The sequence below is a fragment of the Microtus oregoni genome, unplaced genomic scaffold, assembly GCF_018167655.1.
Source record: "Microtus oregoni isolate MIOR12 unplaced genomic scaffold, Mior012 000005F_ref0000423, whole genome shotgun sequence".
NCBI classification, from domain to species: Eukaryota; Metazoa; Chordata; class Mammalia; order Rodentia; family Cricetidae; genus Microtus; species Microtus oregoni.
In genome coordinates, this window is record NW_024543064.1 from 31979194 (window position 1) to 32002462 (window position 23269).

Consider the following 23269-nt stretch of genomic DNA (forward strand, 5'->3'; position numbering starts at 1 on the left):
CTAGGAAAAAAGGAAGACAAGGTAGGCGAAGCCAGTACAGAATGCCAGGTGTTGCACGGTGAGCACAAGAACTCTTCCAAGATAAGCATTTATAGGCTCTGTGGGCTGTTAGGAGGCTCCTCAAAGAGGACCAACCCAAGACCTAAGAATGGACCCCAGAGAAGGGTTTCAGCAGGGCTGGAGAGGGGAAGCTAGAGAGCTAAGCAGGGCTGGGCTCCACAGAGGGATTCAAGAACCTGGCATATGACCGAATCTGCTTGGGGCAGATTCTACCCCTCCTCTGAAAGCCTCCCCGAGGCAGGCCAGTTCCTTTCGGTGCTCATGTGGTCCTGTCTCTTCTTCCATGCTGGGTTGCATCCTCTGCTTGACTATTCCTTGAGAGATCAGTTCACAGTCATCTCTGTGTCCGCAGCACCAAGCATCAGATTTGCTCCTAAACACGTATCCTGCTGTAGGAGTGAGTAGATTATTCCCTCTTTCTGGGGACTTAAACTGCCCTTCTTCTCAAATCCCCATTCTTTTGCTCCTGGGACCTGTGTATAGTTTTTTTTTTTTTTATTTTTTTCGGATTTTCTAGACAGAGTTTCTCCGTAGCTTTTGGTTCCTGTCCTGGAACTAGCTCTTGTAGACCAGGCTGGCCTTGAACTCACAAGTGCTGGGATTAAAGGCGCGCCACCACAGCCCGGCCTGGTTTTTTTTTTTTTTCTTAAGATTTATTTATTAAGTATACAGTGTTCTGCCTGTATGCATGCCTGCAGGCCGAAAGAGAGCACCAGATCTCATTACAGATGGTTGTGAGCCTCTATGTGGTTGCTGGGAAATGAACTCAGGACATTTGGAAGAGCAGGCAGTGCTCTTAACCACTGAGCCATCTCTCCAGCCCCACCTGTGTGTAGTTTTTACAAATCACATTTAACCAAGAAAGGGGAGACCCAGTTCAAGTCCTGGCCCCACCTTTTCTGAGACAAGCCCTTTCCTATTTGGAAGGCTCACTTTGCCATCTGTAAAATTGCGTGCTTGTGTCTCATTTCTCTAGACCAGTGGTTCTCCACTGCCTAAAGCTGCGACCCATTAATATAATTCCTCATGTTGTGGCGACCCCAACTATAAAATTATTTTTGTTGTTACTTCATACTGTGATTTTGCTATTATGAATCATAAATATCTGATATGCAACCCCTGTGAAAGGGTTATTTAACCCCCTAGAAGGGTCACGATCCACAGATTGAGAACCACTGTTCTAGACAGACAGACTGACTGATTGTTCTTTGAAGGCAGCGGCCCAGGGGTTCACTTAGCTTAGACTAAGCATAGGGCTTGAGAAACACTCCTGTTTGCTGACAGACGGCAGAGTACAGAGAACACTCAAGGCAGAACTGAGCCCCATCCTGTAACTTCCAAGTGACTGCTCCCAAGGCTTTCCTCTCTCTGTTGTGTTTGCCTTCCTTGGGATATATAAGCAGGGATGACAGCCCTTGCCAGACTGAGCTCACAGGACCAAAGGGGATCCCAGGTGTCCAATGCTCTGTGGACGGGATAGACAGTACAGCAGGTGACTGATCATTAATTAGGGCTAAAACATCTGTGAATTAGCACAAATGAGGCAGCGTCTGTTGGAAGACTGGCCATCTGCTCACCTGCCCTGAGCGGCAGAGACAGAGTTGCTGTTCTTCAAGACGATGGTAGGTGGACTGGCAGGTGACCAGGGCCTGGCCCAGGCACTGAGTATCCAGTCCTGCAGGGCTTGGCTGCCTCGAAACAGGAGAGATGGCTGTGGAGATTGACGGAGTGGGGTGGTGCAGCCCAATCTCCCTTTCACTCCCAGCTTTCCCAGTCTTACATCATTTCCTGTCTTAGGTGTTAATCCCGATGGCTTTGGTCACACAGTTGCTGATTTGGGTGACTGAGGCTGCCTATGGGAACAACAAGCCCTTCAGTGATGCCTTAGGATATTCCAGTCCCAGACCCAAGTCCAGCCCCTTGTAGCACTGGACATCTTGGTGGCAGTTTTTTTTTTCTTCTTTTTTTAAAGATCATAGTTTGTCTCAATCCCCCTTTTATATTGATTTTATTTATTTATTTATTTGAGACAGGACTCACTATGTAGCTTTGTTTGTCCTGGATATTCATGATGTAGACCAGGCTGGCCTCGAACTTACAGATCCACTTGCCTCTGCCTCCCAGATGCTAGGAATAAAGATGTGTGCAGCCACATCTGGTCTTGTTTCAATTCTTGCTCAGACCTTAAGGGCTGGGAAGTGTCTAGAGGACCTGTTTGGAGGCCAAGCCTGAGCCTCGAAATGAGTGAAGGATTTAAGAGAAAATGAATGCGAGAAGGAGAATTACTCATACATCTCAAGGGTAGGGCTACTCTGTGTGACTGATGTATTTATCCCAATAGTGGGGCTTGTCTGTCTCAGAGAGGACACAAACGGTTGATGTATAAGGAGCACATGTGTTTGGGCATAGTGTAAAAACAAAGTCAAGACTGTGAAGATGGATAGCCCAGCTGGTTCTCTGCTGCTGTGAGAGATGCCATGGTGGTCAAAGGCCTGGCCGTGGCCTGTGCTGGCATGCAGAGGCTATCTGGTAAGGCTATCCCAGTGACCTCCTCAGGTCTAGCCCCCAAACCACCTCCTGCTGTGGCCAGAAACAGCAGCAGATGAGGATCAAGCAGCGGGGTTTGCTTCTACTAACTTACTGTGTGACATTGAGCAGATGTTGCCAATTTGCTGAACTTGAGGTTCTTCATTCATAAACTAGGGGAAGAAAGAGTATACCCTTTAAATTAGCCCAGACCAGAGGACAGAACAGTGGACGGTGCTGGGGAGACACTGAATGCTGCCACATCCATTCTGTGGAGCTGATTTCCTTCTCTGTTGGAGATGGGACCAGTGTTGTGGTGTGCTCTGAGGTCTCTGAGGGAGTGGCATAGCCTCTCTTAGTCAGCCATTAATCTATGACGAGCCCTATCTCTCAGATGGAGGCCTCTGAGGCATCAAAAGGCTCCTGGGAGGATGTTTGTGCCATGGGACCAGGGAGGATGGGATGACCATGCGCGTTTACCTGCCCTACTGCTGAGCTTATCTCTGGTGTCTCCTTGCTAACTTGTATTCTCAATCAGTGAGATAGGATGTGGAGAGGCAGTTCTGGGATGGGGTCTCTGAGAACTCTCTCAAGACCCCTTGACCTTGGGAACCCTGTGCACCTCTCTCCTGGGCCACAGGTCAGCAGATCTTGAGCCATGAGCAGACCATTCCTCAGGTGGCGGAACTTTCCTGGAAGGATGTTATTAATGCCTTGTCCCTGGCCAACATGGTCCTGGGGCTCTTCTCCATCTTCTGCAGCTTCAGCAGGTAGGTCTGGGGCACAGCCTGCTCTTAGCCTGAGGAAGGGGAGGCAGACTCGAAAGTGGCTAGGCCACTGTGGCTGAAAGATCTACTTGGGGATGGGGATAGTATACTAGTTTCAAAGCCAGGATCATGGCCTTCATGTTGCTACCTTTCTGGTAAGTGACTTCATCTCGGTTCATCTCTGAGGCTCGGTCTCCTTTTGTACCATGAAGAGTTTGTGTTATAATTAATCTTCCTTGTTCCTTCAAGCTTTAGCAGTTCAGAATGGCTGTAGGAGAAAAAAAAGATGCATAGTAGTATTTATAGGCCCTTCCCCAACCTCTTTCCTCTCCCTAATTGAACCCAGGATGGTCTTGAACTCACTATGTGGCTTAGGATGGCCTTGAACTTCGGATCCTTCTGCTTCCACCTCCCAAATTGTAGGTGAGTCACCTCACTTGGCTTCACTCATATTTTCTGGCTCTTGAATGAGAACATACGACTTGAATATCCAACATTAGCACTGTTCTGGAGATTGTCCTACTTAAGGTGCCACCAAGAAAGCAGGAGCAGTTTATGTTCTTGTAAGTTGGGTTCTATTTCGAGGCCTTTGGCAGCTCAGTTCTTTAAAGGAAACTTTCTGACGCACTCCTTGTGTGTCTGATTCTCCAGGACCAGCATGTAGCTTCTTTCTGTATCTGTTTTTTTTTTTTTTATTATGTATACAATATTCTGTCTGCGTGTATGCCTGCAGGCCAGAAGAGGGCACCAGATCTCATTACAGATGGTTGTGAGCCACCATGTGGTTGCTGGGAATTGAACTCAGGACCTTTGGAAGAGCAGGCAATGCTCTTAACCACTGAGCCATCTCTCCAGCCCCCTCTGTATCTGTTTTTCATCCATGAACTTGAAATCTAATAAGCGGAGAATGCACATCTGTGGTAGGAAAATCTCAGTTTAGCCAAATCCGCTGAGAGGGTAATTTTGTGTTATGATTGTAGGTTCTGTTATTTTCGTTTAGCCTCAGGTCCCTTTAGAACTCAGTTGTAGTCTAAACAAATGTTCAAGTTGTTTGGGGATGGCTGAGGTCAGAGGTCAGGCTCTCTGCTTCTGCTGGGTCACCTAAGCATCGTAATGCAGTGCAGGGTTGGCAGTAGACCTCCGTGGGCAGGTTCCTTTTGGACTGTGTGGCCGCTCACAAAGGGACCATATGGGAGCATCTCATGATGGATGAGGTGCAATGAGGAATGTGAGAGGATGTGGGAGACACTGATGGATCCTTGCCACACACGCACCAAACCCAGGAGACCTTGGCAGACACTGGCAGATACTACAGGTGGAAATGTCAACACCTATCGCTCATCCACAGAAAATCAGCAAGTATATTCATCTTGGCCACACCCTCCCATGTCTGGCTGTGGCTGACAGCTGCAGACACTTTGTCCAAGAACAACAGAATGCATAGGATTCTCAGGCTGTCTTAGAGGGTCTGTCTGCATTCTAGCCTATGACTAGAAGTCATAAAGAAGGTGATCTCAGGCCAAATGGAATTAATCTAAAGCTCAGAAATGGAAAGAACACGCAAACCCTGACCAGGGATAGCTCATGGAAAAGCATTTGCCTGGAATGTGTGAGGCCCGAGCTTCAGTCTCCAGTACTGAAGAAGAAAAAACAAAAAGTACCAGATGGTTAACATTGTAGGAAGGCCAGAATTTAGTTAGATATGGTGGCATAAAATTGTAATCCCTGAACTTGGGAGGTGGAGGCAGGAGGATCCAAAGTTTGGGGGAGATCTCTCAGGCAATAAAGTGCTTGTGGCCCAAGCATGAGGGCCTGCATTCAGTTCTGAGCAGCCATGGAAGAAAGCTGAGCACAGTGCTGTGCCCTCAGGATCCCAGTGCTGGAGAGGCAGAGATTCTGGGGGGCTCACTGGCTATCCAGCCTTGCCCCACCGAGTCCCAGGTCTCACAGAGAAACCCTTCAGGGTCAGAGGCTCCTGAAGAACAGGTGTCTCAGTTACCTTCTCTGTTGCTGTCGCAAAACTCCGTGACAGGCAACTTAGGAAAGACAGCATTTAGCTGGGGTTAGTCCATGGCGGCAGAACAAAGGCAGGCGGCAGAAGCAGTTGAGGGTACGTGTCTTGATCTGAAAGCCAGAGGCAGAGAGAGTGACATTGAGAATGGCAGGAGTCTTTTGAAACCTCAAGGTCTGTCCCTGTGACACAGCTTCTTCAGCAAGGCCACACCTAATCCTTTCCAAACACTTCCACCGACTGGGGACCGAGTATTTGAATGTGTGAGCTATGGGGGACATTCTCATTCAAACCACCCCAGAATGAAAGAAAGGAAAGGAGAGGAGGGGAGAAGAGAAGACAGGAGAGGACATAGCACAAATCCTTCATTTCATGAGTGGAGAAAGAGACACAGACAAACAGTAATTTATCTGAAGAGCCACAGGGGGATAGTGGTAGAGGCTGCACTAGGAACGAGGAAGGAGCCTGTGCTGTCACATACGTTGAGGCTTAAGAATTGGAAGGAGCTGGGTGGTGGTGGCGGCGCACGTCTTTAATCCCAGCACTCAGGAGGCAGAGGCAGGTGGATCACTGGATTTGAGGCTAAACTGGTCTACAGAGCGAGTTCCAGGACAGCCAGAGCTACACAGAGAAACCCTGTCTCGAGACACCCTCCCCCACTAAGAAAGAAGAGTTGGAAGGGACTTTGGTGATTACTGGAGGGTTTGGGGTGTCGGGGAACTTCTTTAAACTATTGGTTGGGGCTGAAAAGATGGCTCAGTGGTTAAGAGCACTGGCTGCTTTTCTAGAGGACCTGGGTTTGCTTATCCACACCCACATGGTGTGGTTTACAGTCGTTTGTAACTCCATTCCCATGAGATCCCACATCTTCTGATCTTCACGGGCAGTGTATTGAATGTGCATATGCAAAAACAACTCAGACACATAACACTTAAAGAATTATAAAAAGACTATGTATTGGGAGTTTGGGAGGGATAGAGCCATCTACGAGGGGGTGAGTAAAACACTCAGAGCAGTGTATGCCGGAAGGGAAGTGAGTGAGCGAAGCGTAGGCATTGAGTGTGCGCTTGTCCAGTGGGGACTACAAGAAGCTGCCCTGCTGGCCTGCACTCTAGGAAATCCCTCTGTGCTTCCTGGATGCTTTTGATCAGCTTCCTGTTAGACATGGCAGTAGGGACGATGATCAGGCACCTCCACATCTGCCACAAATTAGGTGAGTTCAACCTTGGGGCCCTCTAATCCCTACCCTGGGGGAGCATCCATCTCAGGCTACTACCGTCCATCCCTCTGACACCAGTCACCCCAATTGTTCACATGCCAATAGAGGAAGCCATCCTGCCCCAGGAGTGAGGCTGTCTGCAGCCTGGACCCTTCTCCTGGGCTGGATCTATCTCCTGGGCTGGACCCATCTCCTGGGCTGGACCCTTCTCCTGGGCTGGACCCTTCTCCTGGGCTGGACCCATCTCCTGGGCTGGACTCATCTCCTAGGCTGGACCCATCTCCTGGGCTGGACCCTTCTCCTGGGCTGGACCCTTCTCCTGGGCTGGACCCTTCTCCTGGGCTGGACCCTTCTCCTGTGCTGGACCCATCTCCTGGGCTGGACCCTTCTCCTGGGCTGGACCCTTCTCCTGGGCTGACTGGCTTCCCCATCTTAGCCCCGCCCTCACCCCTCTGCTCCAATCCCATTTCCTCTTCTTTTGGTTTATGCGATTTTGCTAAGGATTCTGGTCTTGTTTATACTCTGTAGTACATTATTATGGTTATTGTGAGTTTTATGAGGTAAGATTTCACTTGGAGTTAATCAAGCATTTTCTTTGCTGTTGATCCTTTCCTGCCTTCCAAGTGTTCCCTGGGGTCACCTTCATTCTTAGTGAGGAAGATGCGCTGTAGATTTATTAGTGAAGTGAAGGGGATGATGAAGGTCAGTGAGAGGATGAGAGACATCCCCAGGCAAAGCAGCTGGTTCAAAATACTTTGAGATGTTTCCATATAAGGTTTTTCCTGAAAAAGGTCCTGAGGCTTGTGAACTTAGGTGCTAAGCCTTGCATATTGAGTGGCAAGGACCAGCAGAGAGATAGCTGGGAGTGGGGGGACGACCCAGGCTTTGGTCTACAGACCATCTTTAGGGAGCAGCTGCTGCCCTCTGAGACCCCAGCACCCCAGCTGTCCCTGCTCCAGCCACCCAAGAGAGGCTGGGGTGTAGACTGCATGCCTGTGAGTGAACCCTGACCTCTGAAGCAGGACTTGAACTGAACGACTTCGCTGTCTTCACCACCTTTGGCCTGGCCTCGGCTCTGCTCCTTGGTGTGGATGGGCCTCTGAATGGGTTCCTGGCCATCATCTATGTGTTAACCACTTCCTTCCGCCTGTGTTTTTACTCAACTGGTGAGTGGAACCCAGTCTATCTCAGGACTGTGATAGGGATCAAGGGGCAGGAGAAACTGCTGGGAGCCAGAAGCTAGGGGACACTCATGGACTCCTCCTCCTCCTCCTCCTCATGAGTCCCACGCTTGCTGGAGGTTGAGGGCTGTATTGTCTGGGAGAAACAAGTCCTTGCTTCTTCAGGAGTTATATCTCTTCTGTACTATATCTGTATAGTAGACACACTCCAGAAATGGAGTTCTAGAGAACTCCAGTTCCCCCAAACAAAAGAAGCTGTGGTAGTGAAGACAGCTCGAAAGACCACACAGAAAGGGGGTACAAACCCAGCATTGAGCTTAGCCTGGCCTTCCAAGGACCTGTTAAGGTATGGGCACACCGAGTATATCTGATTGCCTGCTGTCCCCCAGAAACCAGTCCAAACCTGTGCAGCATCAGCTTGTAATAACCAAATGACCTACATACTCCTCCCCACCCCTGGGCTAAGGGAATCTGGTAGCTCAGGGAAAGAAGACCCAAATTGATAGGTGTCCTTGGAGCCAGGAAACAGCTCATTCTCTGATCTCTCCCTAGAAGGAGGTCCCTCTACATACAAAGGTCTACCTTGTCCCTATGCTTCCTGTGTTTTGGCCTCCACCTGCTTACTGACTAAGGGCAACACATTTATTCTCTGCTGCATGGCTTCACTCATGATTCTGTTCATGATCGACCAGAGTTGCTACCCACACGATGAAATCCTAGAGTCCGAGAACTGGAAAAAAGTGGTTTATACGGGAGGTGAGTTCAAATCACTGCCACAGTGTTTACGGTCACACTGTCTCTCCCAGCGGCAGTGTCCATGCGCTTCGTCCTCACGTATCCTCACCGTCAACTTTGTTGTTAACCAACATAGAACACACTTTAAATGCCTGAAAATACTAAATGTGCTCACACCCACAGAAGTTTTCTTCATGCTCTGATTTCCAGTGCCCAATACATATCTACTTCATGTTAATGAGATCAGCAGAATTTAGGGGTGCATACTTATGTGCCAGGTACAGGGGTCACTCTGGCGAACTAGACATAGTCCCTGCCTGAGACAGCCAAGAAAGTTACTGAAAAGCAAAACAAACTAGTGAATAAAAATGGTGAAGACAACTGGGAACAAACAAAGCTGGGAGTTCTTGGGAGGCTGAGGCTGGAGGATCATTGCAAGTTCAAGATATAGTGAGTCCCTGAGCTACAGAGTGAAATTCTGTCTGAAACAATAAAGTAACTACAAGCAGTTTTGATGCTCTGGGAAGGCACAGGGTGACTCTGAGGTGGCATGAGAGGAGGAAGTGCTCTTCAGGGAGGATGTTTAAGCGAGATTGGAGAGATGAGCTCACAGAAGAGCAGGAAGAGTGGTTCAGGCAGAAGCTGCTGTCTTGTGATGATGGGAGGCCGAGAAGGTGCTGGAAGGGAGCAGTGCGGCTGAACTTGTGTGGAAAACTTAGGCCAGTGAAGTGGGCAGACTGGGCAGGATTAGGGATTGGATCTTAAAGGCAAATAAGATGCCTTGGATGGAATCCAGGCAGCAAGTGCTATATGATGAGGGCAGCCGCTTCCAGGCGTCACTGGACTAACAGAACAGACACGGGAGCACCAGGGGGAGGTGTTCAGAAGTGGTGATGTGAAGGCTGGAGTGAGGCGACTGGACTTGAGTAAGTACTGGAATGAGAGCTGACACTGAAGGAGGAAATTCATGTAGGATGCTCACAGTTTGTCCCGAGTTAGGGCTTCCTTTAAGGTGTGCAAGCCAACAAGAAGAGCATCCCTGGGGGCTTGAGTTTCTCCCATTATCCCTTTGCTGTCAATCCACACTGGGTCGTACAGCATGTTTCCTTCAGGTTCATATCTTTTTTTTTTTTTTTTTTTTTGGTTTTTTTCGAGACAGGTTTCTCTGTGGTTTTGGAGCCGGTCCTGGAACTAGCTCTTGTAGACCAGGCTGGTCTCGAACTCACAGAGATCCGCTCAGGTTCATATCTTATGTGGCATTAGTACAGTCTCCTTGACCAAGTTCTGGGTGCTGACTCTCCTGTGCCCTAGGTGGCAGAGGCGGAATGGTGAGGAGAATCTGGGTTTGTAGCTAAATGTGCCTCAGCTGAAGCTCTGACTTCTGCATATGGGTGTATAAACTTGGACTAGCACCTCATCATCTTGAACTCAGTTCCAAGTTCTTGAAGCTTACAGGCTCACGGCAACTGAATGAGGCAATGAGGTAGTCCTGTGTAGGGTCCTGGACAGGAAATGGCGATTGCTGGCTCCATCTTTTCTACCTCCCCTCTCCCAGCTCATAGCAAGTGTTTTCCTCAGAGGTCATTGTTCCTAGAGTTGATCCCGTTGCTCAAAATAATCCACACTCTTAGCATGAGACTCCTGGTTGGCTTTGCTGTATGAGTTAAGGAGGAAATGGCACCTCATAGATTCTGACACCTGTTAATGTCAGTATTGTGCACATTTCAGAGTGGACGCTGTAGATATTCCGCTTGCCTGGGGACAGCCGGTCACCTTAGACTGAGGACCCCTCTTCCCTACAGAGCTTCAAGGAGCTGGCCCATGGCTAGCGTTGGGGAGATAATGTCATCTATTTTTTAGGACAATTCTGACTTTAAACCTTGCCTCCTCGTCTCAGCAGATCCATGATTGGTCTTTATACTATACTATACTATTCTATACTATACTATACTATTCTATTCTATACTATACTATACTATTCTATACTATACTATACTATACTATTCTATTCTATACTATACTATACTATACTATTCTATACTATACTATTCTATTCTATACTATACTATTCTATACTATACTATACTATACTATGCCGAAACTAGCACATTAACTGATTCTTTCCCCTGGAAGTGACCTTTTGCTAGGTCACCTGTTACGATCTAACGGGTTCTCACAGAATACATGTCGGTCAGGTTGGGCGTGTAGTCCAGTTGGCAGAGCACTTGCTTGGCTTGCTTGGACCCCTGGGGTTTGACCTCTGGTACTGCACTGGCTGTGGTGGTGCGCACCTGTAATCTCAGCACTGTGGAGCTAAAGGCAGAAGGACCAGAAGTTCAAGTCATCCCCAGCTACAGAGCAAGTTTGAGGACAGCCTGGGCTACATGAGAGCTGGCCATAAGACTATTGTTACCCCATATTCTTATTAACTGAGGAAGAATGTCTAGTTTTTAAAGGCCAGGCCTTGAATCAGGCCCCTGTGTAGGTTACTTCCTCCTGATCTCTTATGAGGAAATAGAGGTAATTCTAAGTCATGGGAGCATTATGAAGTCTAAGTGAAGCAATTGGTAGCACCTGGCAGAGTATCCAGTACCGAGTAGATGCGCCCCTAATTTTGGAGTCCTTGTGCCTGATGTGTTTCATGTAAAATTCCATTGTCTTGGGAGTTCCTGAGACTAGATCTAGGTCCAGTGATTTGTTAGGAGGACTGGGCATGCTGCTGTGCTCATAGGGAAGACTGGTTAGAACACAAGGAGGTGGGCCAGGAGGTTACAACTGACTTTCATCCCTGCACTCAGAGGCAGAGGTAGCTGGAGCTCTCGAGTTACAGGTTAGCGTGGTCTACAGAGTCAGTTCCAGGACAGCCAGGGCTATAACAGAGAAACTAAAACAAAATCAAAAATAAAGGATGTGACTCAAAATCACGAGAGGGAAAAGGTGCGTGGGAAGTGACCACAGAAGACAGTCACACTCTACTTCCCAAGCCTTGAACTGTGGTCATGCACATGAAGCATTGTCTTGCAGGGAAGGTCATCAGAGACTCACTCAGGTACCCACTGCCTAGCAGGTACCGAATGCCAGACTTGAGAAGGGAAGTGGCTGTTCAGCACAGACTACTTGCACAGCCTGAGCAGAGTGAGTCACTCTGATTACTCAGTGCTATTGCTATTGGTATGAGCCTGAGGCCACTCCGTAAGCAGCCTCAAGCATGGAACATTGCATGTTAAACTTCAAACAACCAGGAAGATGTTTTCCCCCTGAAAAGACTCTGGCCAACTTGAATTCAGTCTTGGCCAGAACTTGGCTTCTGGTCTGAGCTCAAACAGAATGGACCCTGAGATTGCATTAGCTTCCAACTAGAGGCTTACAGATACTTACTAAACTGAACATAAACACGGGGCTTTTACTTCTCTTGCAGCAGTTTCCTCAGCTCTGTGAGAGACCCCTGAGGGACCGAGGGTGGGGTAGGAGCCACGTGAGGCACTTCATGAAACTGAGAGTCTGCTTCTCTCTTTGCAGGTGTCGTCATGCTGTTTTTCTCCCCGTTCTCACTCACCGCCTTCTACTGCCTGATTTGGTCGCTCTCCTACATCTTCTTCCCAGATGCCCTGTGGGGCAGGGGGGTTTGTATTAAGCTCTAGCGAGGGGGAACCATGACTTCACTGCTCCTGCTGGCTCTGTGGGCTCTGCACTTCGCACACTGGACCAAGACCTGCCTCATCCTCACTAAAGCTTTCCTGGTGCCTGTATTGTTATCTGCTGTCTCTGGTCTCGAATCACAACAACCCACAGTGGGCCCAGAAGCCTTTGTTTCTTTCTCCTTATTCAGGGTTCAGGCTCCCTTTAGGGTAATACTTGAAACAGGTTTTTTTTTGGTTTTGTTTTGTTTTTTGAGACAGGGTTTTTCTGTATTGTCCAGGCTGTCCTGGAACTCATTCTGAAGACCAAGCTGGCCTCAAACTCAGAGATCCACTTGCCTCGGCCTCTCAAGTGTTGGGATTAAAGGTGTGCACCATCACCATTGGCCTGGGTAATCCTTGAATCAGTCATGTAGGGTAGACTTTTGCTTCTAAGCTAAGTTTGGGCTGGTTTGAGTTTCAGCTTAGGATCTGGAGTCCCAGGTCAGCCTCGGATACATGATACTCTATCTCAGAAAGTTGGCAGCCCAAATGTATCACCTGGTGTATTAAGGTTTTCTAGAGGAACAGAGTGGATAGAATGAATATCTATCTATCTATCTATCTATCTATCTATCTATCTATCTATCTATCATCTATCTATCTATAAATGGCATTTATTAGAGTGGCTAGCTGTGATCTAGCTAGTCCAACAATGGCTGTCTACCAAGAGAAAGTCTAAGAATCCAGTAGTTGTTCAGTTTATGAGGCTGGACGTCTCAGCCTGAAGAAGGAGGCTCTAATGCCAGTGAAGTGATTTGATAGTGGGGGCAAGCAGGCAAAGAGAGCATGTCCTTTTTTATATAGGCCGCCACCAGAAGTGTGGCCCAGATTAAAGGTGGCTCTTCCCACCCCAAAAAAGCCTTGATTAAAAGTGGGTCTTCTGACTTTACGTGACTGAGAAAATTCCCTCATGCCAGGCATTGTGGCACATGCTTTCAATCCCAGCATTTGGGAGGCAGAGACAGGGGGATCTCTGTGAGTTCGAGGTCTGCCTGGTCTACATAGAGATAACATAGACTACACAGACAGCCAGGACTACATAGAGAGAACCTGTTTCAAAATGAGAAAAAAAGGAAAATCCCTCTAAAAACTAACTAAGCCTGCTTTGGTTTAGTTAGTTACAGATGTCGCTGACAACCAAGAATAGCCATCACACCTGGCTTCCAGTGAGCTCATTTTGTGTGTATCTCTTCTAAGGTCTCAAACACTAAAATCCACTCAGATGGAACTTTGTCTTATTAAACTCAAATCAGACAGAAATCCTGCGTGCTCTTATATTGTATTCCAAAGCTGCATCTTATGGAGAATAACCAGGAAGCCTAGCTTCACTCTGGTGGGAGGGACATCCAAAGGACGGCTGGCTAATTCTGCCCCTTCCCACACGGTGGCGCTTGAGCTCTTCAACAACATGTCTGCCACTGAAGGGCTTTGTTTTTAATACTTTAATTATTTTATTTTATTGGTCCTTTGCCTGTATGTATGTCTGTGTGAGGGGTTGAATCCTGGAGTTATAGACAGTTATGAGCTGTCATGTGGGTGCTGGGAACTGAACTTGGGTCCTCTGGAAAAGCAGTCAGTGCTCTTAACCGCTGAACCATCTCTACAGCCCCCGGCACTGAAGTTTTACGGGTAGTATCTATGAGCTGGGCGGTGGTGGTGCACACCTTTAATCCCAGCACTTGGGAGGCAGAGGCAGGCGGATCTCTGTGAGTTCGAGGCCAGTCCAGTCTACAGAGCGAGTTCTAGGATAGGCTCCAAGCTACACATAAAAATCCTCAAAAAGCCAAAAAACAAACAAACAAACAAAAAAGAGTAGTATATATGTGGTAAATTTGCCCCAAATCTAATTAAATTAAAAACAAATACCAACTTGCAAATGAAAGAAAAAAGGAAAATGCCAATATCATTACAACTCTATGGAAGCTGGCAGCATCGTCTCTCCCTGGCCTCTCTTCCCCAGTGTTTCATCTTTTATGTGGTCACTGTTAATGAGTCTACTGTGTTCCGCTAGACCATAATGGCCTTTTATTTATGCTTATTATTTCTACCACCTGCCACAGTGCCTAGCACTAAAAAAAATGTTGACTTTGCAGGTGAATCAGTTTCCCTGTGGGCTCTCAGAAATTATAAAGAAGGTTACTATAGTAAGAACACGTTCACTCGGGCTCAGACATAGCCAGGTGATGCTCTTCCATGCTGACACTCATGTCAGTGAGAACCTACACTTAACCAAACCTTGACAACTGTTCACATGAGCTCTTAGGGACCAGGAGCTAGCACAGCACTTTCATAGAGTAGGCTCATGTAGGACGGAATATGCTTTCTGCTTTTTTTGAAGGGGAAGGAAGGGAGAAAGAGAGGAAGAGAGGGAGGGAGGAAAGGAAGAAGGGAAGGAAGAAAGAAAGGGAGAGGAGGGAAAAAAGAGGAAGAAAGGAGGGAGGGAAGAAGAAAGGAGGGAGGGAAAAAAGGGAGAGAGGGAAGGAAAGGAGAGCAGGAAGGAGGGAAGGAAGGATGGGTGGCTCTACAGCCCTCCCTGTTCAATGTCACAGGAACAGTAGGAACAGTGGGAATCCCAGTGTAGAGATAACTTCATTGCCACAACAGCTTTTAATGTTTTGCTGACTAAAGAGTAAAAGCACCTTTTAAGGTTTACTAGGGACTCAGGTGGGAGTTATGCCCCAGCTGTGCTGCTTCCTGAGCACAGGTGTGCTCCAGATGTGGCGCTCTCCATCGCACTGACTCAAGTGAAGCAGAAATAGTAACATCCTCCTGAAGTAACCAAGAAGCTAAATGACTTGCCCAAGGTCGCTCGACAAATCCTGACAGTTCTCGAAGACAGCTGTCCCAGTCCTCCAGCAAACTCCAAAGTCCTCTATCCTACTCCAGTCTTCTGTAGTCCCTGGGCTCTGTCATTACCAGTAAGAGTAGCCTCTCTCTGGCCTGCTCCTGTTCTCTAATCATCCCTCAGGATACTTCTAGAAGCTCAGTTTCAACCGTAGTAGAAACTCTAACACATGAGCCTTAGACACCTTTCGAAGTCCCTCACCCTCTTCCAGTTCTCATTCACTCTGAGTCAGGGTCTCACTATGTAGCCCAGGCTGGCCTCCAACTTCTGATCCTCCTGCCTCAGCCTCCCAAGTGCTGGGATTACAGGTGCGTGTCACCACGTCTGGATCTCATTTACTTTTTCACACAGCTGAGAGCCGGGTCCATCGTTATAATGCATGCACTGGGAATACACACCTCCCTGTTCTTTGCTTCCACTTTAGCTGCTGAGCAAAGCCCTGGTTCACTTAACCGCAATTCTCCATCTCCTGTGCCTCCCTCCAGCAGGGCTGAGAACACTGCATGGCTGCGCTGCTTGGTGTCTATGTATGCTCATCCCCAGTGAAGCCTTCCTGCTGCCCAGCTGTCGTCCCACGTGTCCCTGTTTTCACTCTTTGTGCAACTAGACTGTTGCTTCATACCCTCTCTACTCAAGCATCCATCACCTTCCCTGTCCACTCTCGTCACCCTGCTTCTTGCTCTCCAAAGAGCTTCCACACTTACCTTACCAAATCCACCGACCCCTGCGTTCTTTCCCCTTGAGGGAAGTAATGATCTGTCCTTATTCCCAAGGCAAAGCAGCTCCTCTGTCCCCGTGGACACTAGATCCCATTCCGTGTGTGTCTTTGTGTGTTTGAGACAGGGTCTCATTATGTAGCTTTGGCTAGCCTGGGACTTGCTATGTAGAACAGGTTGACCTCAAACTCACAGGTATCTGCTTGCCTCTGCTTCAGTTTACTAAAGGTATGTGCTACCATGCCAGCTCTTTTTAAAAGACAGTTTATTTTTTTTTTAAATATTTATTTACTTATTATGTATACAATATTCTGTCTGCAGGCCAGAAGAGGGCACCAGACCTCATTACAGATGGTTGTGAGCCACCATGTGGTTGCTGGGATTTGAACTCAGGACCTTTGGAAGAACAAGTAATGCTCTTAACCACTGAGCCATCTCTCCAGCTCCAAGACAGTTTATTTTTAACTGTGTACACACACACACGTCTTTGTGGGTATAGGCGGGGGTGAGGTGCTCAGAGTACAGAAAAAGATGTTGGAAGCATGGAGCTGGACTTCAGATGGTTGTAAAATGTTGGAGGTGGATGCTGGGAACTGAACCCGGGTCCTCTGCAAGGGCAGTCAATGCTCTTAACTGCTGAGCCATCCCTCTAGCCCTCACCCTCTCCATTCTTTATTCCACTTTCTGTGAGCAGCCATTCCCACCCTAAAGTAAGAACAAATGAACATTTTGCATTTTATTATTTTCAGGGAAGACGCACAGTTTCACTAGAAACAATGATTTTTCTTGAACAGTAGAAAAAAGGCCTTTAAAAAAAAAAAGCTGCTGTCTCAGATGAAAAGTCTATCCAGCAAGCACTAGGCCAGTTCTGAGAGGAGGAACCAGTGTGGTGAAAGTTACCTACAGGAAGTTCAGTGCAGAGTTCTCAGCAAGTCTTGTTTAGTTCCCAGAGGCTCCCGTTCCTCAGACTAGGATGCAGGTGGGCTCACTCCCCAGGGGGCTGCATTTGCTTACAGAACTCGTCAAACTGCTGCTGCTCCAGCTCTGTCATGACTCTGTTGAGAGCGTAGATCTGAGGGGAGAACAGATACATTAGCAGTGGAAGAAGCTGCATTTCCACCAGGAGGGGCTGTGAACAGCAGCTTCTGTTGGGGGAGTGGAGCGAGCAGCAGTGAGGGTGTGGTCTTTAGAGGACAGTACCTGACAGGTCTGAGGGAAGTCAAGGGAGGCAGCAGGCCATGCACTGGAGAGAATCTTGAAAACATTTTAAGCTTGATGGTGGAGGTTGTCCTCTTACCCCCACACATAAATGTAGCAAGGAAAAAAAATGTTCAGAGGAGAGCCAGTCCAGGGCCAGAAAGGTTTGTCCCCAGCACCCACAACTGCCTTTAACCAGTTCCCGGGGATCCTATGCCCTCATTGCCTCCATGGGCATTGCTCACTTGGTTCACAGAGACACTTGCAGACAAAACACTCATAAAAATAAAGGTATCTGAGAGGCACTTGGAGGCAGAGGCAGGTGGACCTTTGTGAGTCTGAGGACAGTCTAGTCCACATAGTGAGTTCCAGAATAGCCAGTGCTATATAGTAGAGACCACGCCTCAACAAAACAAAATCTGAGAGGCAAAAGTGGGATAGAAGTTGGGATGGCTCAGCAGTTAGAGCACTGCTGCTCTTACCATGGGACTGAGGGGTTCAGGTCCCAGCACCCATGCTCCAGGCAAACATAAATATACATAAATAATGGTTAAAAAATAAATCTTAAAAAAAAATGGTTGTGTGTGTGACTCATGTCTTTAATCCCAGCACTCTGGAGGCAGAGGCAGGATGATCTCTGAGTTCAAGGCCAGCCTGGTCTACATAAAGAGTTTCAGGCCAGGCAGTAAGTTCATAGAGAACAGCAAAGGAATGATTAGCATAAAATTAAACAAAGCAGCAGCCGGGCGGTGGTGGCGCACGCCTTTAATCCCAGCACTCGGGAGGCAGAGGCAGGCGGATCTCTGTGAGTTCAAGGCCAGCCTGATCTACAGAGCTAGTTCCAGGACAGGCTCCAAAGCTACAGAGAAACCCTGTCCCAAAAAACTAAAAAAAAAAAAAAAAAAAAAACAAAAAAAACAAAAAAACAAAGCAGCTTATGTGAATGGGCCATGACCAGAAGTGAGCACTGGAACTTCCAAGTTACTGGTCTATTTCCCATCTTTTTCCCCTTTCCTTTTTTTTTTTTTCCTCTTAGAGACAAGGCTTCACTATGTTACTTAAGCTGGTCTTGAACTCATGTACTTATTGATCCTCCTCAGCCTCCCAAATGCTGGGACTACAAGTGTGTGCCACTGGGCTTGGCTTCAAGTTCAGTTTCTTAGGCTGAGTGGTAGGTACGAGGGTGTTTATTCTTCTTATACCACACATGATTACATGTGTACTTTATAATATATTTGAAAAGCAGAAAAGTCTCTGCTTTGTAGGTTTGATACCTGCCAGCCTTTGTGATCTGTATAGTACTTTCTGTTCTGGGACTGACAGGCATATTAAGTGCGTTCTGGAGACCTTCCAGTCAAAGAGAGAATGGTAGGAGAAAGGGGGAAATAAGCAGGGCATACAGAGATTTACAATGTCCAGGGTGTCTGAGCTAAGGAGTGAGACTTTCGGCCTAGAAGGAAAGGATCACAGCAGTGTGATGTGCTGTTCCAACTGATAGCAAATCCCAATCCCCACACATGGCATGCCTCCTTTCTGGAATATGGCATCTTTATCCCTTCCTCTTGAGGAGGTGATGGCACATTCCTCAAGGAGATTCCATTCCATTCTGGGGAACACAGACAAAATAGCAAGACAGCTGTTGGGGGAGCAAATGGTGGCCTGGGGCCGGGGTGTAGCTCAGTGGTAGAGCACAGGCACATATAGACTCTGGGTTCAAGCCTTACACGACAGGTAAAACCATGAGGTGACTAAGTAGGGAGCACTGCTCTGACCACGGGCCTGTCCCTACTATGGCCGGACTCCTTTGCCAGAAGGATTCACAAAGGCTAAGTGGGAACTAGTAACACCTGCTCAGCATTTGCTCACACATGTGCAGGCCTGGCTCAGGCTGACATAGAGGAGCTAACAGGTGCTGCTGCCAGCGTGCACACCCAATCTGATACCTCAGCAAGCAAATCTGGATACAACCAGCTGGTCCCTCTAAGTCCACATGGTAAGAGCACATCGGCTTGGAGGCATGGTGTCTCCAGACCGTGATCACTGCTGACTGTCAAACACCTTCTGTGCGCCAGGCACCGTGCTAAGTGCTTTCCATATGTAATTTCTATTCCTTATGATACTGTGAGGTAGATACCACCACCCTCATTTTACCAAAGAGGCATCAAGGAAGTGGTGTTCAGAAGTCTGTTTTCCAAGGTCATGTGGGAAGAATGAGTGGAAGCCAGCAGGGACAGGAACAATGCCCTCCACATCTATCTTTCAGTGTGCGCAGAACAATTTGGGGGCTGTTTCTTACAGTTCCCCTTGAACTGTCTGCTAAAGCACAAAGCAGTTAAGGCCATCTTGGATCTGGGTAAAGAAAGGGCACATTTATTTATAGAATGGAGGACCACAGCTTTCAGATGCCCTGCTTAGGCCACGGGGAGACTTTGGGGTGCAAGGGAACTTCAGATATGCTCCCAAGTTTATTATGATTACTGGAATGCACACTCTATGAAGGCAGAAACTGTTCTGTCTTGTCCTGTCATGTGTCTCACTCAAGCCCATACACTGGTACAGCAGCTGGGCATCTGTTTAATAAGTGGATCTAGTAAACAAAGTTGGACAGTATCAACTGTCAGACCAAAAGGAACAAGAAGTGTCTCACATGACCAACAGAAGTGCAAGCTTGAGGAATCCTTCTGAAAGTTATTTGGCAATGTCTAAGAAAATTGAAATGGCACCTGGTAATTTCTCTGGTCATACCTCACAGAAATCCTAGCATAGATGCCAAGAAGCACCTAAAAGGTTTTCTTTACTACAAATGTTTGTAAAAAGCAAAATTATAAATAATTACAATATCCATCACAGGAGGAACGGGTGAACACTGAATAAGGCGGTTCAGGGGCAGGAGAGAGGGCTCAGTGGTTAAGAGCCCTTGCTTCTCTTCCAGAGGACCCTGGTTCGAATCTCAGCACCTTTCATACTCACCTGTAATTCTGTTCTAAAGCATCTGATGCACTCTTATGGCCTCCATGGGCACCTGAACTCATATCCACATACCCACCACACTCATAATTAACAATAAATCTTTTTTAAAAGTTTATAAAGTAGACACTATAAAGAACAAAGAAAACAGATCAAGAGTAACATGAACAGCTCTAAGAGCCATGCAAACGAAGCTCAAATGTACAGATAATGTATTCAGCTATGTGAATGAAAATGCATCTAAAAAAAGGGGGGGGAGGGTAGAGGCATGCAGATCGCTGAGTTCTGAGTTCGAGGCCAGCCTGGTCTACAGAGTGAGTTCCAGGACAGTGAGTTCCAGGACAGCTAAGGCTATACAGAGAAACCCTCTCTTGAAAAAAAATAAATAAAATAAAAAAGGCTTTACCTATGGAGATAGAGAAAAGGTGTAAGACAAATAAAACGGTCAAAGGGGACAGTAAACTAACTTATGTGACTTTATTTATCTTAAGAAAATTCTATGAAAATTCAATCCCACTGACCACTACCAAGTCGGAGAAAGCTATATTCTAAAATTCCTCAAAAACACGCGCAACGAAGAGGCAGAAAAGACCAGCAAGCTTATTCCTGATACTAAATATTAAAATACTCACGTCTGGATATGGTTCATTGGCAATGTAAATGTTTTAAAGCTTTTTATCCTTAAAATGCTTAAGTGTTGAGAGAACAAAGAGACACAGGGTGGGCTCAAAGCCTGGGCCTTCACATGGTTAGGAGCAGACGCTTAAAAATTGGTGGTGTTGTATGTGTGTGTGCATGCCACGACCATGTGGAGGTCAGAGGACAGCTTCCTGTAGTCCTTCTCTTCTACCAATATATGGATTCTGGGGAGCAGACTCAGGTAGTCAGGCTTCTGCCGCAGGCACTCACCCACTAACTAGCTACTTTTCTCACCAAATGCACACGTGTAGCCGGGTCCCAGGACATACTGGCATTTCATGAATTCTGATCCATTCATTTATTCATATTCTCCCCCCCATCCTTCCTTCATCCGCGGCCGCTTTTTCTCTTTTCACGCGTTCCTCAGATCCCTAGCACAAAAGCTCTGTGCCAGGAGTCACCTAGAGACCTGGTGGTACAGGTGGGGATCCTGACACTAACTTGGCCTGTGACTCTCGGCTTCCACTTTACCATTCTAGACCTCGATGGCTTTTCTTCCCCGAAATATCCTGCCTAGAGACAAGCAGGGACCCCTAAGCAAAGTTTTCTCTGCTGTGTTTTCTTCCAGCACCTTCTCCTTCAGCTGACACAGGCACTGTGAGCCCCCTCCTAAGTCTCACCTCTGCTCTTTGTCTTTGCTTCAGCTCCTGCTGGGCAGATTTCTGCTTAGCCTTCTCCACTCTGAAGGCAGGTTCTTTAACTTTGGATTTTTCTTTCCGGGCAGGTGGATCCATGGCTTGGCTTCTGAATGCTTTTTGGTCAGCTCTGACCTGATGGTACAAAAAGAGAAGGGCTTGCTAGTCTTTCTCCCAACTCCCTCGCTTAGCAGCGAGGCAGGGTGCCCTGGAGTCCCACTGCCAGCACCTCGCTGTGTGTTGCTAGCCGAGTCTCCTCACTTCGGAGTCTCAGTTTCCTGCACAATGGGACAGCAGTCATTTTCTGGGCCTTTCCCTACCAACACCGGGTGAGCAGCAGATGAAAAGGACAAGAAAGCAGCTCCAACCCGGGGGCGTGCGCCACGGCCGGGTCTCTGAGGCCGAGGGGCAAGCAACTTGGTCCCTGGTAGCGCCCTCAGCCAGCCCCGCCCTCCCGGCCTCCCGGCCCCTCCGCAGCAAGATGGCGGCTCGGGGGTCCGCGCCCTTCCCTACCCGGTCTCGGGCTCCTGGCCTCCGCCACGTCGCAGACCAGCCCCCACGCGGGGATCAGCTTCGCCTTCCCCTTCCGCGGGACCGGAGCGCCCAGCCCCGCTGCCCTTGAACTGGGCGGGCCGCGCCGGGGAGGGCGGGGCCGCGGCCGAAGGTGTCCCTCCCGCAGGAGCCACTGCGCGCGCGCAGACAGCTCACCTGGGCGTGGTCAGACTGAGAGAGGCGGAGTCGGAGGCGGGTAGGGCGGGGTCTGTGGCTGGAGGGCGGGACCTGAAAGTGGGAGGGGAGGGACCTGTGGCAGGGACATTCTTACAAGTAACCAAAGCTTTTCCAGGCTTCTAGTTTCTGGGACAACTGCAAGACTTTGAAGGGCGAAATGTGATTCCTGGGATTGGAATTGGTTAGCACTGGAATTTTGAGCATCAGGTTCTAAAAAGTCAGGATTGCTGACTGCTTCCTTCCTGATTTACAGGTTTTTCTTTAAGGAGGATCAAATGCTATTCTGTTTGCCACCGTGCTTTGAAAGAGTTGAAAAAAATAACATTTTAAATACACGGCCCCTAGTCAGGCCTAGTGGTGCACACCTTTAATCTCAGCACTGGGGAGGCATAGGCACGAGGGTCTCTGAGCTGGGGGAAGGGAGGAGTGGAAAGAGAAAGACACCATAGATAATCAAAGGGGTGTAAAATAAAATTTCTAGCTATCGTTTTCATTTGTTATATTAGCAAGAATTGACTAAAGAAGAGAAGGTAGAGGAAGATCCAGAGTAATAGCAATAGCTGCTTCCCTTTGGGTCTTCCTATCTTCCTGGCACTCTTCTTAGAACATTACATTACTAACTCCCTAGTCCTCATAATAAGGATGTAGTCTATAGACATGTACGAATAAGCTATCTTCTTCTTCTTTTTCCTTTGAATGAGTTGGTTTAATTCAAAGTGATACAGAATTCAGAGTGCAACAAAGACGAAACAGCAGGCTCTGGCAGGATTCCAGACTGGGTTTACTTTCAATTCACAGCTGAGGTAGGAACTGCTGAACACTAGAGACAATGAGCCATTGTATTATTTATTTTATTTTTTCCTATTCAATATTTTTTATTGCTTTATAAATAATACCATTCAAAATTTCCACCTCCCCCCTCCTCCCATTTCCCTCCCTCTCCCCCTTATTATTATTATTATTATTTACAAAAATTTATTACAATGTTCAACAGGCTCCAGGATAACACTTCATTCTAGCTGTAGATGGCAAAGATGTTATGGCAGGGAATCCAAATGTTTACATAGGAATGGAAGAGGGTCACCATCATCTCAGATATGAGGAACAGCTTACTTTTGTCAGATTTCTTAATTCCACCTGTGGCCAGGGGTCCCTTCCCCGCGGCCTTGGCTTTTAGCTCCTCCAGTTTCTTCTGCTCCTCTTTTTGTTTCTGCTTGAAAGCCTTATCTTCCTCGTCCATTCCTTGGCCTGCTTCTTGGGCTGTTTCGGGGGCTTCTTTTTGCCACCTTTCCGGCCCAACAT

The 23269-nt window shown here is 47.7% G+C and overlaps 2 protein-coding genes and 1 pseudogene across 7 annotated transcripts; 1 reads left to right on the forward strand and 2 right to left on the reverse strand.

Moving 5' to 3' along the window:
- Nucleotides 1-765: 765 nt before the first annotated feature.
- On the reverse strand, nt 766-21907 carry LOC121448266 (small vasohibin binding protein). Of its 6 annotated transcripts, none has more exons than XR_005974356.1 (6): nt 21752-21907; nt 21224-21373; nt 16645-16812; nt 5353-5477; nt 3502-3621; nt 766-3385 (listed from the first exon to the last, which is right to left on the reverse strand). XR_005974356.1 is itself a non-coding variant. In XM_041652133.1 (3 exons), the coding sequence occupies exons 2-3, from the start codon at nt 21335-21337 to the stop codon at nt 16726-16728; spliced, it is 201 nt and encodes a 66-aa protein (XP_041508067.1). In that variant the 5' UTR covers nt 21338-21373; nt 21752-21907; the 3' UTR covers nt 16464-16725. The 6 variants fall into 6 exon arrangements, 2 of the variants coding, with proteins under 2 accessions (XP_041508067.1, XP_041508069.1); XR_005974357.1 differs by having other exon boundaries at nt 766-1748; nt 1841-3621; XR_005974355.1 differs by having other exon boundaries at nt 766-3621.
- Nucleotides 3227-12358, forward strand: Tmem269 (transmembrane protein 269). The gene is made up of 5 exons (XM_041652132.1): nt 3227-3356; nt 6480-6577; nt 7606-7749; nt 8320-8520; nt 12019-12358. Exons 1-5 carry the CDS (start codon nt 3316-3318, stop codon nt 12138-12140), a joined length of 606 nt encoding a protein of 201 aa, XP_041508066.1. The 5' UTR covers nt 3227-3315; the 3' UTR covers nt 12141-12358.
- Nucleotides 21908-21956: 49 nt separating the features above from the next.
- Nucleotides 21957-23269, reverse strand: LOC121447824 (annotated as a pseudogene).

Coding starts and splice junctions, on each gene's coding strand:
- Tmem269 (XM_041652132.1), top strand. CDS start 3,316: ATGGTCCTGGGGCTCTTCTCCATCTTCTGCAGCTTCAGCAG. Junction 6,578..7,605: donor CCACATCTGCCACAAATTAG/GTGAGTTCAACC, acceptor CCTCTGAAGCAG/GACTTGAACTGAACGACTTC. Junction 7,750..8,319: donor CCTGTGTTTTTACTCAACTG/GTGAGTGGAACC, acceptor TCTCCCTAGAAG/GAGGTCCCTCTACATACAAA.
- LOC121448266 (XM_041652135.1), bottom strand. CDS start 21,539: ATGACTGCTGTCCCATTGTGCAGGAAACTGAGACTCCGAAGTGAGGAG. Junction 21,374..21,467: donor GGCTAGCAACACACAGCGAG/GTGCTGGCAGTG, acceptor TTGTACCATCAG/GTCAGAGCTGACCAAAAAGC. Junction 16,813..21,223: donor AGCAAAGACAAAGAGCAGAG/GTGAGACTTAGG, acceptor TTCTCCCCTCAG/ATCTACGCTCTCAACAGAGT.